The sequence below is a fragment of the Scyliorhinus torazame genome, chromosome 19, assembly GCF_047496885.1.
Source record: "Scyliorhinus torazame isolate Kashiwa2021f chromosome 19, sScyTor2.1, whole genome shotgun sequence".
Lineage (NCBI taxonomy): Eukaryota > Metazoa > Chordata > Chondrichthyes > Carcharhiniformes > Scyliorhinidae > Scyliorhinus > Scyliorhinus torazame.
This window is the reverse complement of record NC_092725.1, coordinates 92228650-92246348: the sequence shown is the minus strand read 5'-3', so window position 1 is coordinate 92246348 and position 17699 is coordinate 92228650. Positions and strand designations below refer to the sequence as shown.

Sequence of the window (17699 nt, the reverse complement as noted above, 5' to 3'; positions counted from 1 at the left end):
CAAGAACCGTCTCATACCCTCATCACCCACCGGAGGCTCCAAGCTGTGCAGCGTCCATAAAAAAAGCATCAAATACCCCAATTCACCCCCCCACCGACTCTGTGACCACTGCACCCCCACTATCCCTCATCCATCCAATCTCCCTCGATGCTGCCTGCCTCCTCAGCTGATGTGCCAGCATCCTGTTGGCTTTTTCCCCATACTCGTACATCGACCTACTGGCCCTGCGCAATTGCCTCACTGCCTTCCCTGTGGACATAAGCCCAAACTCCATTTGGAGACTCTCCTTTAACAATGCCTCCTCTGGTGTTGAGTATTTCCGGTCCACCACTTGGGTGGCCTCCACCAAGCTCTGCCTCTGTAACCTCTCCAACCTCTCCTTTGTGCTCCTGAGTCAAAATTAAACTCACCTCTAATCACCACCTCAGCACCTCCCATAACATGGAGGTGGAGACCTCACCCATCTTGATATGCGCCACATAATCCCAGATGGCCACCCCTACCTTTTCAGATCTTCTTATCTGCCAACAACCCCACATCCATTCTGCACTGCGGCCACTGGGAGCCCCCCCTTTCCACCCACAAGTCCACCCAGTGCTGCGTGTGGTCAGACACCATAATCGACGAATGTTCCGACTCAACCACCCCAGCTAACATCGCCTTGTCAAGTACAAAAAAAAATCAATCTGGAATACACCCGGTGGACATGCGAAACAACAAAAATTCACTTTCCCTCGGCCTCTCAGACTGCCACGTGTCCACCTTACCCATCCGCCCCATAAACCCCCTGCAACTCCTTCACCATCACCGACACCTTCAAAGACCTGGGACACAACCGATCAAGCCTAAGATCCAACGCTATATTGGAGTCATCCCCCACCCCGCCGCCATAGTCAGCCGGTGCATACAAGTTCGGAACATTTGCCGAAACCTGCTTCATGAATTCTACATCATCCCAATTTGGGGCATATATGTTCCTCAGCGCTACCGGCACCCCCTCCAGACTCCCACTTACCATCACAAACCTGCCCCCAGGGTCTGCCTCTATATTTCACACACGTAAAGGTCACCTTCTTATTCATCAACACTGCCACTCCCTCGTTTTCATGCCCAACCCAGAGAGAAAAGCCTGCCCCACTGAGCCCTTCCTCAGCCCCATCTGATCTACTAACTTCAAATGAGTCTCTCGTAGAAACGCAACATCCGCTTTCAAACTCCCCAAATGTGCAAAGATGCGTGACCTCTTAATCGGCCCATTTAATCACCGAACATTCCAAAAGATCAGCCTTCTATTACACTCCAAACTTGTACCTTGTTGATGGTGGACAGGCTTTGGGGAGTCAGGAGGTGAATTACTCGCTGCAGGATTCCTAGCCTTTGATCTGCTCATGTAGCCTTGGTATTTATATGGCTGGTCCAGTGCAGTTTCTGGTCAATGGAAACCCCCAGGCTGCTGATAGTGGAGGATACAGCAATGGTAATGCCTTTGAATCAGCCATGGTAATGTCATCGAATGTCAAACAGCGATTGTTTGATTCTCCCTTGATGCAGATGGTCATTGCCTACTACTTGTGTGGCACAAATGTCCACTCCAGTTTGAATTTTAAAGTTTATGACGGAGTTTAAATGCCTTCATGTTTCCATTTCAATCTTTCAGCCATGATGCAGACTAATCTGTCCACTGGTGCAACACGCAGTGTTCAGCGGCTTGCCCTGTTGCCGTAAGCGACACCACCCAGGTAACTCTGTCTGATGATCCTTCTGCTGCCAATCTACCCGTGGACAGAGAGATGGAAATTGCTTTGCGACAATAATTGATGACGCAGCTTTGAGCAACTATTAGATCCTCTACTGATTCCCATAGTATCTATGCTAACTGACAATAGCCATATATTTGATACATTTGTTTATCATATTCAAATCTTTAAACTGCCAAATATTTACCACTGCCTTCCTTGACCTGCACAATAAAAAACCTTTTAAAATATTAGATATATGAAAAATCTAGCTAAGAATTTTTGGGATTAAATATTAAACCGAGGCCTCCCCTGCCGTCCCAGGTGGATATACAAGATACCATGGCACTATTTCAGACAAAAGCAGGGATGTTCTCTCTGGTTTTCTGCCCACTGTTTACCCTGCAACCAACATGTGTTTGAAAAAGAAACACTTTTTTTGTGTACGGATTTACTGCCACATTTCCCACATTAAAACAGTAACGACACTTCTGGGAAGTAATTTACTGACATTAAAAACCTATAAAGAGTCCTCGAAGTACAGTTCCTGCTTTATCTTCGGTTTAGAACACTCCTTAAAACTTACCTTTTTGACCAAACGTTTGGCTATTTGTCCCAGTATTTCCTCATACTGCCAGTTCTTGTCTAATCCTGCCTCTGGGAAGCTCTTGGGAATTTGATCCTGTCTCTGGGAAACTGCAAGGGATATATTATACTATATATAATATATAAGCAAACGGTGTATGCACCAGACCCTTGTAAAGGAAACAGTTGTATGCAGAGGAGACTTAGATTAACATTCATTGACGGTTTAAAAACAAACGGGTGATAGTAAATTAGCTGCTGCCTCATGCAGCCATCAAATTGCTGGACCCCTCTCCATGATTACCCTGCAATCTCTGTGAATTAAATATCAGCCAAGCCAGCAGTGTTCCTTCCCTAAAGGACATTGATGAACCAGCTGTGTTTTTACAATAACCTCACAGCTTCCTGGTCATTTCTCTTTACTGATACTAGTTTATTGATTTCTGGACGTTTTAAACTAAATTCAGCTTCTCAAACTGCGGTGGGGGAGATTAGTGCTAGGGTGCTAATCTAGACCTTTGAAGTATTAGCCCAGTAACAACACCACAACCCTATTCTACCCCAATGCTATTACTCTAAGAAGGCTGTAGAGTAAATGGTCATCCAAAGAAATATTCATTAGCATCGGTGATGATATCAGTGATCGGTGACAATATCAGTTATGTAATCTCTGGCTTTTATATTGAAATCGGTTCTCATCTTTTTGTGCAATGTTGGAAATATTAACCTCAATCAATTTGTTGCATCGGGAACTGGTGGCAACTGAAGTAATTTATCTTTTGCTTGAATTAATATCATCTGTGGTGTTTTGTATCTGAATAAACTTGGAATGAAATTGTGTTGCTCTTCATGTATCCCTGACTCTGTAACACACAGCATCATAGAACATTACAGCACAAAACCAGGCCAGTCGGCCAAACATGCCTGTGTTAGCCCATTTAGACCCATGCTCCAGCTTTTTCTCCATAGCCCTGCAAATTAGTCCTAGTCAAGTACATGTCCTATTGCCTTTTGGGGATTCTTCTGGAATCTGCTTCACTATTATTGCAAGTAGTGCCTTCCAAATCTTAATACTGGGTAAAAACATTTCTTCCTATTTACTATCTAGTTTTTTGGCAATGATTTTAAATCTATGATCCCTAGTTGCTGACCCACTTGCTGAGGGGGTTGAGGTGCTTGCAAGATACTGTCAAATTGCAATTTAGAAATTCCTCAGAATTTCCACCCCTAATATAAATCTGGCAATCCCTGTTAGGTCGATCTGCCAAATTTAATGTTTACTTCACTGATACGTCTGTAATGTCATAGGTTAACAACAAAGGCCATGCAGCCGAGCATTCTGTTGCTGCTAGCTTTACGAATAGAGCTGCCCTATCCCCATATTGTTTTGGATTCCTGCTTCTCAAATATTCATCCAATTTCTTATCTTGGATGACAACAAATTAGGAAGTCATTTGTCCAATTGCACCTGTGATGGCAGAAAAATACCTTGAATAAAAGATTTGTGCCACAAATTTCCTCAGGAGTTGCTCCTACTCAGTAACCTGAATCAGTAACTCAAAAAGCTTGACTTGTGTGCTCAAGTGGATGTTTCACCAAAGTTGAAATCGTATATTACTGTTTAAACTCTCCGGGACTGGAGCTGAGGAGCTCAGAGAAGAATTTTTCCAGAGCATTTATTCAACTAACTGTCGTCCTGGTTTATCTTTTTTTTAAAAAACTGATGAAACTGCATCAAATGCAAATGAATGAGTGCAGTGAACATAGAACATACAGTGCAGAAGGAGGCCATTTGGCCCATTGAGTCTGCACTGAACCACTTAAAGCCCTCACTTCCACCCTATCCCCGTAACCCAATAACCCCTCCTAACCTTTTTTGGTCACTAAGGGCAATTTATCAAATCCAATCCACCTAACCTGCACATCTTTGGACTGTGGGAGGAAACCGGAGCACCCGGAGGAAACCCACGCATATACGGTGAGAACGTGCAGACTCCATACAGCCAGTAACCCGGGGCCGGGATCGAACTTGGTTCTCGGTGCCGTGAGGCAACAGTGCTAACCACTGCACCACCGTGCCACCCACATCATCTCTACTTTTACAACATCAAACCCGTTCATAATCCTCAGACCTCTACCTGCTCAGTTTTGACATTGTCTAAATGCTGGTGGAGCTGGGGGTGGGTGGGTGAAATCTCTGATCACCTATGGTCTGGTCGTCATGGGGAGGAGGCAGGGGCGGGGCAGGCTTGTCAGATAATCTGAATTTTCTCCTGTGCATCAATCTGATCTGTTGACCCAGAGTGACTTACCTGATGAAGGAGCTAAACTCCGAAAGCTAATGATTCCAAACAAACCTGTTGAACTTCAAGCTGGGGTTGAAGACTTCTTACTGTGCCCACCACAGTCCAATGCCGGAATCTCCATATATATAGGAACAGGAGGAGAGGAAGCCTTTCAGCTGCTTAAGCCTGATCTGTCATTCAGTGAGATCAGGGACTGGATTCTCCGCCGGCGGGACGCTCCATTTTGCCGGCAGCCCGGGGGTTTCCCGATGGCGTGGGGCTGCCGCACAATGGGAAACCCCATTGACCAGCCAGCATAACAGAACATCCCGCCGGCATGCTGAAACAGAAATGTGGCGCGGCGGGATGGAAAGTCCAGCCCCAGAGCTTTAGTCTCTCAGGGAATCAAGGGATATGGGGAGGTTAGGGGTCGGGAAAGTGGAATTGAAACTGAAGATCAGCCACATGGTCTACTCCCACTCCCGTTTCCTATCATTGATTCCTTTCCTAACTCCTGAATACCCTTGTTTAACAAATCTATATCAATCTTAAGAGTTGATCTTGCATCAATTGCTGTGTTTGGAAGAGTTCCAAACTGGCCATCTGCAAAAGCACTCAAGTCAAGGCATAAACCTGTTATTGCTATATGAACTTTGTGATTACCCACTCCAAGTCTATGAATATGCAACAAACTTCGAGACACAGGTGATCAACTTTGCAGCAGGACGAGGAACAGACAAAAGAAGCCATCAGACTCCTTAATGAGCTGATGGCTGGTCAGAAAAAGGAAGTTTCAGAGGACAATGGGTCTTGATTGAACCACCATGGATAAACAGGAGTATCCTGTCTTTCCCATTAACCAGTTGAACATGAATAGGATGGGAATAGAGGGATACACACCCCAGAAGTGTAGAAGAATTTAGTTTAGGCGGCGCAGGCTTGGAGGGCCGAAGGGCCTGTTCCTGTGCTGTACTTTTCTTTGTTCTTTGTTCTACCACCCTTTGTGTGCCAAAGAATTTCCTCATTTCACTCCTGAAAGGTCTGACTCTAATGGCCGCTATTCCTGAACTCCCCAATCCGCGGGAAACCTTTCTACCCCATCAGCTTCCCACAATATCTTGAAAACTCCGATCACCCCAAAACCGTACAAATCCTGGGGAATACAACCATAGTTAATGTAATCTCTCCTGGTAAATTCATTCTAACAAATCCACTCCCTCCTAAAGTGTGGTGTCCAGCTTTAACTCCAGTTGCAATCTAATGTGTAGCTGATTTCCAGCCTCTTGTAGTGTATTTCTCTCAATATAAATTCCACAGGCACACAACATGAAGCAGGGGACAATTTGGTGAACTGGACAGATTTAAATTAGGCGACATTGTCATATTTTTCCCAGGATGAGAATATCCAGGGGAAGTAAACAACACGTGACCAGTCAGCCTTGGAACTGGCGGGAGCTCTGGAAGCGAGAAAATGTTAGGATGAAGGTTTGCTTAGTCGGTGATGTGATGGGAATGGAGCGAATATAAATCGACATGTGGGAGAATTCACATTGCAAAGACAGAAAGGGTCAGCTTGCGACGCCCTTCAGTAACGTCAGCTAGTTTCATTCTGAGCAACTCAGCAACAACAAGATGGATTTTCCCTTTCAGGCTGTGACAGTGTGGGGTGTATAACCCAAATTGTTGTGCATTCAGCAATAGTCCCACTGAGAGTAGAACCATCCACCCAATGGTTTAAGATCCAACAGCTGATGCCAGGAAACTGCTGAGACTTATCGAAGTGAAAGTAACTTGTCGGCAGGAAGATTCGCCCTTTGTCAGAAGTTAGAATCCAACAGGCAGCAACTCCTGGAGACCCCCAGATGCAACATCACTTTAGTTCAGAAGGTAAGGAGGCGACTGGGGAGAGTTTGCTGATTGGGGTTGTTCCGAGCAACAACCGGGTGAATGGTTTGTGCTGTATGAACACAGATTCTCCAGCCTACAGCCAAGAATTATATACCAGGAAGTGAGGTTGCCGAAACCTTGGGGGATAAGATCCCTCTGGGTAGATTTACCAATAACTCCGGCTGTAATGCTGTCAGCTTGTTCGTTAACGTCTGGTCCCGTTTTACTGAAACATGACACAGGGCGAGGGAGGTCCTGTGATGCATTGAGTAGGGTCCCTGCCTCTCGGCCAGTTCCCAGTTCAAGTTCCACTTCAGGACTTCATGGCCACGGAAGTTGTGTTCATCGTGTGACCAGGAATTAAGAGCGTGGGTCAGGCAGACCACGAAAAACAACAGCAAATAACTGCAACACTTTTTCTAAGCATAATCATGGGCCAATCCAAAGGATGTCGATGGTCACTTCGGGCATGGTATCTGGAGGAGGATAATGGGTTAAAATGTTGGCCTTAATTATGGGGAATTCCTCCAAGGACAGTCTCATTTCACAGAAGGTTTTATTAATTGGAGATTAGCTTGGTGAAACTTAGTGTGGGAGGACAACAGCAAGATCAGCAAGCAGTGGAGAGATGTGGGGAAGTGGTGCTGGGGCCATTAACTGTCAAAACCTTCAGCTATGGGATTCTCTCCTCAAAGATCCACTTCCACCAAACTCGGGGTCACCTGCCCTAATATCTTCTTCTGTGACTGGCTGTTGAATTTTGTTTTATAACATTCTGGTGAAGCATTTTGTGACATGGAATCATAGAATGGTCATGGCACATATAGCAGTCCTTTCACCACATCGAGCCTGTGCCAGCTCTTTGCAAGTGTAATTTAGCTAGTCCACCCCCCCCCCCCACCTTTCCCTGTAATGCTGCATTTTTAATCTTCAGGAACTTATCAAATTCATCTTTTTTTTAAAAATAAATTTAGCGTACCCAATTCATGGGCAAAATTCTCCGTTATCGGCGGAAAGTCCGCCAATCAGCGCAAAAAACGGCGCAAATCCGACTTGCGTCACGTCGGAAAAATGGGTTGATAGTCTCCGGCCCGAAATGGGCTAGCAGCGACGTAACGGGATCCGCGCTTGCGCAGTGGTTCACGCCGTGCAGCGGCATACGCGCTGCACGGCGTGATGGCTCATAAGGCCGCGCTGCTCCCCCCCCCACCCGACCGCAACACCCGACCGCAACACCCGACTGGATGGCTGGCCGTCGCTCAGCCCCGAGGTTCGAGTCATGCGATGTGGAGGCGCTCCTGGAGGGACGCCCTGTATCCCGGGCACGGCCGCAGAGTTGCCCCATGCCACAGCCGGCGTCTGTGGAGGGAAGTGGCAGAGTCCGTCACCGCTGCGGCCCTGACACCACGGACAGGCACCCAGTGCCACAAGAAGGTGAACGACCTCGTCAGAGCAGGCAGGGTAAGCCCCCCCATATCCCCCCTCCCCATATCCCCCCTCCCCCATATCCCCCCCCTCCCCCATATCCCCCCTCCCTCATATCCCCCCTCCCCCATATCCCCCCCTCCCCCATATCCCCCCTCCCCCATATCCCCCCTCCCCATATCCCCCCTCCCCATATCCCCCCTCCCCATATCCCCCCTCCCCCATATCCCCCCTCCCCATATCCCCCTCCCCCATATCCCCCATACCCCCTCCCCCATATCCCCCTCCCCCATATCCCCCCTCTCCCATATCCCTCCTCCCCCATATCCCCCCCTCCCCCATATCCCCCCTCCCCCATATCCCCCCTCCCCCATATCCCCCCTCCCCATATCCCCCCTCCCCCATATCCCCCCTCCCCCATATCCCCAAGTGAATCCAGCCCTAACCTTAACCTCTGCAATGCACGCGCAACCGATGGCGTGCATTCATATACCTGCCTAACACTGTTGCCTTTTACCCCTCCCCCCCCCCCCAACAGGAGAAGCGCGCACACAACAATAGGGAGCATGTGAGGACTGGAGGACGGCCCGCTGATGAGAGGCCACTGACCGTACACGAGGAAAGGGCCCTGGAACTGGCTGGCGGACCTGAGGACCGGGAGGTTGCTGATGCAGAGGTCGGGGGCGTACTAGCGAGTGAGCCACCGACAGCCTGTCCCCATATCCCCCCTCCCCCGTATCACCTGATCACTGCCTGATATCTAACCATGCATGCTTCATTGTGTATCGCAGGACCAAACGTCCAGGCACCCATCCCCGCAGATGCAGACCGCCCGCAGGATGCCCCTCGGAGACCACAGGAGACGGAGAGACCCGCACCCTCCAGCATGCGACGCCCGCAGGATTCCCCTCAGAGACCACAGGAGACGGAGAGACCCGCACCCTCCAGCATGCGACGCCCGCAGGATTCCCCTCGGGACCACAGGAGACGCAGAGACCCGCACCCTCCAGCATGCTACGCCCGCAGGATGCCCCTCGGAGACCACAGGAGACGGAGAGACCCGCACCCTCCAGCATGCGACGCCCGCAGGATGCCCCTCGGAGACCACAGGAGACGGAGAGACCCGGACCCTCCAGCATGCGACGCCCGCAGGATGCCCCTCGGAGACCACAGGAGACGGAGAGACCCCCACCCTCCAGCATGCGACGCCCGCAGGATGCCCCTCGGAGACCACGGGAGACGGAGAGACCCGGACCCTCCAGCATGCGACGCCCGCAGGATGCCCCTCGGAGACCAAGGGAGACGGAGAGAACCGCACCCTCCAGCATGCGACGCCCGCAGGATGCCCCTCGGAGACCACGGGAGACGGAGAGACCCGGACCCTCCAGCATGCGACGCCCGCAGGATGCCCCTCGCACACCACGGGAGACGGAGAAACCTGGAGCAACAGGGAGACGACACCCCCGTCACGTGCAGGAGCGACCACCCAGCGACGAGGGGGGCAGCCACAGGCCCCCGTCACATCCGAGCCAGGACACCACTACCCAGGACACCACTACCCAGGACACCCCTACCCGGGACAGCACTACCCAGGAAGACGAAATACCGGACAGTGACTCAGAGTGGATGGGTGGAGACGAACCCCAACCCTAAAGTGCCATGGACTCAGAGTGGGATGGAGAGCACGACACAACGCCACTGCTGTCACCAACACCCTCCACCATCGCAGAAACACTCACCACGGTTGGGCACTTTAGTGATGAGGCGTCTGGTACACTCACTGGTGCGCACAACACAGCCGTCCCAGTACAGCAGGTGGAGGTAGGAGCAGCAGAGGGACCGGGCGGTCGGAGGGCAGCCCAGCCCAAGTGAACATCTGCCGCCCAGATAGATCCCGGGTTCCTGCAGTTACCACACCCACACATAGATCCGATGCAACCACCGACCCGGAGACGAGCGAAGAGGGTGACGGGCGGCTTGCGGCGACTGCGGTCGCAGGTGGAGGAGTCCACCCGCGTCCAGGAGCTGGGAGTGGTGCCGGTCATGCGTGCCACCCAGGCTGACACCGCACGGGTGGCGTCCGCGGTGGAGGCAATGGGTGCGACGGTGTCAGACATGGGGAACGGTTTGCGAGGCCTGGGGCCTTCCGTGCAGGCGGCGTCTGTGGCCCAGGAAATGGCTGCCCTCTCACAGGAGGCCATGAGCCAGTGCCAGCGCCAGATGGCAGAGGCGCTCAACGCCATAGCCCAGTCTCTGCAGGCCATGGCCCAGTCTCTGCAGGCCATCGCTGAGGGCATCGGCGCCAGTGGCCATGTGCGAGCCGGCGTCGCACTGTCACAGACAGGGTTTGCCAACCCCCTGGGCCCCATGGCTGCAAACCTGCAGACCCCTGTCGATACCAGCACGGGCCTCCAGGACTGGCAGTGCCAGATGTCGGGGGGGCGTCGAATGGCCAGTCCGTTTGCATCCCCCACCCATGTAGAGGCCTGGGGGCCATCGGGCACCCCGAGGGAGGAGGAGGTGGTGTGGTCCGTCCCGGCTCCCTCTGTAGGGGAGGTCCCGGTACACCGCGACACTCGGACTCCCCCCCCCTTCCGTCCCAGGTGCATCGGGTGGGCAACGGGCAGGACAGGCTGGCAGCTCGCCATCCCAGTCGCCCGGGCCGCAGCCTGGCCCATCTAGGCCAGGACACCCCAGGAAATGGCCGCCAAAGGGATCCAGTGTCAGAGGGCAGGAATCACAGGAGTCCACCTCCAGTTCTGCTGTACCGTCTGGGGAACCACGTAGACGTAGTCAAAGGGCCCGTAAGGCCAAACAATTAGACACTGAGTAAGTTGGCACGGCTGCAGGGCACAGGTGAGTTTTAGGGGCTAGGGCACGTGCATGAACTCCTTTGGTTATTAAAGTCAATGTTACACCTACCGAAGCTGCCTTTGTGCTCTGTCCAAAGTGTGCGGGGGTGTCATGTACGTTGAGCGCAAGTGTGTGTGTGAGGGGTGGTCTTACCTCAGCCCCAGGTGAGTCTGCCCCCTTCCCCCTGGGCCGCCATCAACATCCCCCGGGCAGAGGACGGGACCGTGCGCTGCAGTGTCACAGCCGCATGCAGGGATGGTCCGGGTGGATGGTGGTACTGTGGCCATGGCTCAGACATAGTCCAATGATGTAGAGCCAGGAGCTCACCGCAGGGCGGGTTGTCATCATCCTCCATGGCCTGCGATAGACACGCGTCCACCCGCAACTGTGTGAGCCCGGCCCGTTGTGCCGCAGGTGGATCGGCAATGGGGGGGGGGGGGTGTGCATGCGGGTGGGGTGGGTGGGGTTGGGGAGGGGGGTGAGGGTGCTGGGTGGGTGGATGGGTGGGGGGTGTGGGTGGTCAGCTGTTGCCATGGTGTGCGGTCTGTGGCCATACTACCCGATTCCCACGCTCATCTAGTCAGTGAAGCGGGCGTCTATCAGTCTGTCCCGTGCCCACTGGGCCAGCCAGTAACGGTGGACAGCCACCCGCCTGTGTCTACCCCGTCTGCCCTGACCATTGCCCCCATCCCCCTCATCTGGGGAGGACTGGGCCTCTTCCTGCTGCTCCTCCACTCCGCCCTCCTCTGCCTGCGGCACATCGCCCCTCTGCTGGGCTATGTTGTGCAGGACGCAGCACACCACAATGATGCGGCCGACCCTATCTGACCGATACTGGAGGGCGCCCCCAGAGAGGTCCAGGCACCTGAAACGCATCTTCAGCACGCCAAAGCACCTCTCGATCACTCCCCTTGTCGCTACATGGGCATCATTGTAGCGGTTCTCCGCCTCATTGCGTGGCCTCCGTATAGGCGTCATCAGCCACGATCGCAATGGGTAGCCCCTGTCGCCCAGCAACCAGCCCCTCAGCCGGGGATGGCGTCCCTCGTACATGCCGGGGATGGATGACCGCGACAACACGAATGAGTCGTGTACACTGCCTTGTTGACGGGCGCAGACGTGCAGGATCATCATGCGGTGGTCGCAGACCACCTGTACGTTCATCGAATAGGTCCCCTTCCTATTAGTGAACACGGCCCTGTTATCTGCAGGTGGCCGCACGGCGACGTGCATCCCATCGATCGCGCCCTGGACCATGGGGAACCCGGCCACGGCAGAGAAGCCCACGGCCCAGGCATCTTGGCTGGCCCGGTCCATGGGGAAGCGGATGTAGCGGTGCGCCATGGCATATAGGGCGTCTGTCACTGCCCAGATGCACCGGTGCACCGATGTCTGCGATATGCCGGACAGGTCCCCACTCGGTGCCTGGAATGACCCCGTTGCATAAAAGTTCAGGGCCACCGTAACCTTGACAGACACGGGGAGAGGGTGTCCCCCGCCAGTGCCACGCGGTGACAGGTGTGCCAGCAGGTGGCAGATGTGTGCCACGGTTTCCCGGCTCATCCGGAGTCTCCTCCTGCATTCCCGGTCTGTGAGGTCCTGGTATGACTGCCGGGGCCGGTACACACGGGGCGCCCTCGGGTGCCTCCGTTGCCATGGGGCCGCGACGTCCTCCTCCCCCTCCTCGTCCTGTCGGTCAGGTGTCCCTCCAGCCTGGGCGGCTGCCGCCTGCCCCTCTGCGGCAGCCTGCGCCGCCTCTCTGGCACGCTACTCCTCCTCCTCCTCCTCATCCAGGGCAACATAGACATGAGCGGCTGCCACCACGGCGGCCAACATCGCTGGATGATCTGAAAACATGACGGCCTGGTGGGGGGGAGGGGAACGACGACATGTCATCATTGCCCATATCCCCTCCTCCCCCCAGCCAGGTGGCATGGACCGCATGGGTCCAACTGTTGGAGGCTGGCACCTGGCCAGGTGGACCAACTCACTTGCCCTCCCATCCCCCTCCTCGGCACGGACCCCCCCCCAACCCCCAACCTCCACCCCGGCACGGCACGGACCCCCCCCCCCCCCCCCCAACCTCCACCCCAGCACGGACCCCCCCCCAACCTCCACCCCGGCACGGCACGGACCCCCCCCAACCTCCACCCCAGCACGGACCCCCCCCCAACCTCCACCCCAGCACGGACCCCCCCCCCCCAACCTCCACCCCGGCACAGCACGGAACCCCCCCCAACCTCCACCCCAGCACGGACCACCCCCCAACCTCCACCCCAGCACGGACCCCCCCCACCCCCAACCTCCACCCCGGCACGGCACGGACCCCCCCCCCCCAACCTCCACCCCAGCACGGACCCCCCCCCCCAACCTCCACCCCGGCACGGACCCCCCCCCCAACCTCCACCCCAGCACGGACCCCCCCCCCCCAACCTCCACCCCGGCACGGCACAGACCCCCCCCCATCTCCACCCCAGCATGGACCCCCCCCCAACCTCCACCCCAGCATTGACCCAACCCCCAACCTCCACCCCGGCACGGACCCCCCCCCCCCAGCCTCCACCCCGGCACGGACCACCTCCCGGCACTCCCCCGGAGCCCAGCCTACTCTAACCCCCCCCCCCCGCCGCTCACACACACACACAACCCGAGACACACCTCTCCTCACGCATTCAGACTGCGGCCACGCCATTGCCTGCCCAGAGCCAACCCCCCAGGCCGTCACTCACCTCCACGCTGGTCGGCGTGAGCCTGGAGCACCGGGTCACGCCGATGAAAAGGAGGTTTGATTCACGTCGACGTGAACGGTCATCACGTCGACGGGACTTCGGCCCATCCGGAAGGGAGAATATCGGCAGGCCGAAAATCGGCTGCCTTGCGCAGACCCGTGACATTCTCCGCGGCAGCGGCGCCATTAACGCCCCGCCGACTTTTCTCCCTTCGGAGACTTCGGCAACCGGCGGGGGCGGGATTCACGGCGGCCAACGGCCATTCTCCGACCCTCTGGAGAATGACGCCCCATTTTTTCCAATTCAGGGTCAATTTAGCGTTTTCAATCCACCTAACCTGCACATCTTTGGGTTGTGTGGCGAAACCCACGCAAACACGGGGATAATGTGCAAACTCCACACGGACAGTGACCCAGAGCCGGGATCGAACCTGGGACCTCGGACCACCCTGCTGCCTTATCCAATTCACCTTTGATGGTCACGATTGAATCTGTCGCCACCACACTCAGACAGTGTGTCCTAACCACTTGCTACGTAAAATATTGTTTTTCCTCATGTTGCCTTTGGTCCTTTGCCAGTCACCTTAACTCTGGCTTCTATTGGGAAACACGGTGGCACAGTGGTTAGCATTGAAGTCTCACGGCGCCGAGGTCCCGGGTTCGATCCTGGCTCCATGTGGAGTTTGCACATTCTCCTCGTGTTTGCGTGGCTTTCTCCCCACAATACAAAGATGTGCAGGCTAGGTGGATTGGATACGCTAAATTGCCCCTTAATTGGAAAAAATGAATTGGGTACTCTAAATTTATGGGGAAAAAAATCTGGAGCGGGATTCTCCCAGCCCGGGGTCAGGCTGGAGAATCCCCGCAACCGGGCCTCGCTGCCCTGACGTCCGCACGCGGAGAATCGGAGCGATTGGCGCCGGCACGGGCTTCGGTCGCGGGCCGCTGTACACTGCCGGGCTGCCGCTTCTCAGCCCGGGATGGGCCAAGCGGCCGCTCTAAAAAGGCAACCGTCCACACCTGATCACAGCCAGCAGGAACTTTGCGTGCAGGGCCTGGGGGGGAGCCTGTGTGGGGGGAGAGGGGCTCCGACCCCTGGGGGGGGTGGGGGCCTCCCGACCCCGGGGGGGGGCCTCCGATGGGGCCGAGCCTGCGATCGGGGCCCACCGATCGGCGGGCTGGCCTCTCGCTCCCCGGGCCAATTTTCTTCCGCGCCGGCCCCATAACTCCCGTGCCATGTTGCGTCTGGGCCGGCGCGTTGAGGGAGGCCACCGCGCATGAGCGGGTTGGCGCTGGTGCCACTGCGCACGCGCGGATCCCGCGGCGCACAGTTCACGCCGGGATGGGAGGCTGGAGCGGCGTGAACCGCTCCAGCGCCGTGCCGGCCCCCTGTAGGGGCCAGAATCAATACTCCCAGCGGCCTGTTCACGCCGTCGTGACACGAGACAGCATGTCCGACGGCGAGGACACTCTGCCGCCGAATGGGAGAATCCCGCCCAGGGCTTCTATTTCTCAATCCTTTTCTCCCTATCTACTTTGTCCAAACCCCTCTTAGTTTTGGGGGAAAAAATTACTAGGTTATATTTACATTTTACCATGTTACGGGTACTATATAAATGCAAGATGTAAGGTATACAGTTGCCGTGCCATTTTGTGGGGGGAGGGGTGGGGTGGCAGGATAAAGTCACAGTCGCTGTCGCTGTTGCTGCAGTCTGTGGGCGTTCCGGGGCAGAGTGTATATTTTGGGGGTGGAGTCGAGGTTGAGTCCGTGGCTGGGCTGGATGTGTTGGGGGATGGTAGGGTTACGTTGGCTGTGGGCGGGGCGTGGTGTGCTGTGTCGAGCATGACGTGGTGTGAGTGGTTAGACTGTGTTCCATATGCCTTCAGCTGGTTGATATGGAACCACGCAGTCTTTCTATTAGGGTACTTTATTTTGTAGACGGAAGGGCTTACTTTGTCCGCAATGGAGTACGGACCCGAGTACTTTGGTGACAGGAATGTGCTGGGGTTGTATACGGAGAGCATGACTTGCTGTCCTACACTGAACTCAGTTGCATGCGCTGTCTTATCGAAACAAGCCTTGCTCTTTTTCTTTCTTGTGCCCAATTGCGGCTGCTAGCTGAGCCGTTTTAACATTCGCCTCTAACTGTTCTACTGCTTTCTCGTGTGTGAGGGCCGTCACTTCGGGGCTGGTCAAATCTAAGCCTAATAAAAATTCTGTGCCTTTCATGGGGCGTCCGGTCATGAGGGTGTGTGGGGTGTAATCTGTAGAAGTGGAAACTGTATTTCGCAGAAACATCAGCGCAAAGGGGAGGACTGAATCCCAAATGGTGTTGTTTTGCTGGACCATTTTTCTGAGGGTGGAATTTAGGGTCCGATTCATGCGCTCCACGATACCACTTGACTGGGGGTGGTATGCAAGGTGGAATTTTTGGGTAATGCCAAATATCGTGAGGACATTCTTCATGACACGTCCCGTAAAATGGGAACCTTGGTCGGATTCAATGCTGCAGGGGAGTCCCCATCTCGTAAAGATGTGGTGGGTTAGGATCTTTGCGGTGGTCTTTGCCGTGTTAGTTCTGAATGGGAATGCTTGCACCCATTTGGTAAACGTGTCTATCACCACGAGTACATATTTATAACCATTCCTACAAGGGGGCAATGGTCCTATAAAATCAATCTGGAAGTTAGTCCAGGGGCCATTAACGGGTCGGGTGTGACTGAGTTGAACCTTTTTGGCGTATCTGTCCGGATTATTCTGGGCGCAGATAAGACAATTCTCAATGTAGTGATTTACATCGTCTTTTAAACTCGGCCACCAGCAGAGCTGCCTGAGGTGGGTTGTAGTGGGATCAATTCCCTGATGTCCATGACCGTCATGGAATAAACAAATCAGTTGATTCCTGTCCTGTTCAGGAACCACATGCAGGGTGTCTTTTAACACCACACCGTCATGTGTGGTCAGTGCATTTTTGAACCACTCATAGGGTGATGGATAGTTTCCTTTCAAAATCTCCTTGAGATTGCTGTCCTGCTTCTGGGCCTGCACTAGATCCTCGATCTTAGTCTGCGAGACCTGAACTGCATTCACTGGTGCGCTTTCGGGGGGTGTCCAAAAATATCCGTGCCTGGAACCTGCATAGCAATCGCATAGCAAGACATGAACATGGCAAGTCAATATGATACAGAGCTTTGTACATTGTTTCCTGGATCATTCATGTATTTTCTTGCTCAAATGCCCCCCAGAAAGGCCGCCCTTCCCCCTCCCCCCTCCTCTCCCCCCCCCCCCCACCCCAAGGAAGATGTACCCCCCCTCCCCTCCCCTCCTCCCCCCCTGGGTTGCTGCTGCTGTCCGACCTTCCTCTAATGCTCCGCGAGATAGTCTAGGAACGGTTGCCACCCGCCTGTAGAACACCTGCGCAGACCCCCTCAAGGCAAACTTTATCCTCTCCAACTTAATAAACCCAGCCATATCATTTATCCAGGCCTCCACGCTGGGGGGCTTCGCCTCTTTCCACATGAACAAGATCCTTCGCCGGGCTACTAGGGACGCAAAGGCCAAAATGCCGGCCTCTTTCGCCTCCTGCACTCCCGGCTCGTCCACTACTCCAAATAGTGCTAGCCCCCAGCTTGGCTTGACCCGGACTTTCACCACCTTAGATACTGTTCCCGCAACTCCCCTCCAGAACCCCTCCAGTGCCGGGCATGACCAAAACATATGGACATGGTTCGCCGGACTTCCTGAGCACCTCCCACATCTGTCCTCCACCCCAAAGAACCTACTCAGCCTCGCCCCCGTCATATGCGCTCTGTGAACTACCTTAATCTGTATCAGGCTAAGCCTGGCACACAAGGAAGAGGAATTAACCCTACTTAGGGCTTCAGCCCACAGCCCCTCCTCAATCTCCTCCCCCAGCTCCTCTTCCCATTTACCTTTTAGCTCCTCTACCAAAGCCTCCCCCTCTTCTTTCATCTCCTGGTATATCGCCGACACCTTGCCCTCTCTGACCCATACGCCCCAAATCACCCTGTCTTGAATCCCCTGTGCCGGGAGCAGCGGGAATTCCCTCACCTGCCGCCTCACAAACGCCCTCACTTGCATGTACCTGAAAGCATTTCCCGGGGGTAGTCCAAATTTCTCCTCCAGCTCCCCTAAGCTCGCAAACGTCCCGTCGATGAACAGGTCCCCCATTCTTCTAA

General features: G+C 54.6%; 2 protein-coding genes across 3 annotated transcripts in view; both read left to right on the top strand.

Moving 5' to 3' along the window:
• The window catches only part of LOC140396302 (protein mono-ADP-ribosyltransferase PARP12), a 40911-nt gene extending 37752 nt beyond the window's left edge, over positions 1–3159 (top strand). For both annotated transcript variants that reach the window (XM_072484761.1, XM_072484762.1), the window contains exon 10: positions 1658–3159. In XM_072484761.1, the coding sequence (XP_072340862.1) occupies positions 1658–1725 (68 nt within the window). In that variant the 3' untranslated portion in view covers positions 1726–3159. The remainder of the gene's footprint in view (positions 1–1657) is intronic.
• A 2898-nt stretch (positions 3160–6057) lies between these two features.
• Positions 6058–17699, top strand: part of LOC140396301 (uncharacterized) — a 60468-nt gene continuing 48826 nt past the window's right edge. Inside the window, exon 1 of the mRNA XM_072484760.1 lies at positions 6058–6493. Coding sequence (XP_072340861.1) covers positions 6469–6493 — 25 coding nt within the window. The 5' untranslated portion in view covers positions 6058–6468. The remainder of the gene's footprint in view (positions 6494–17699) is intronic.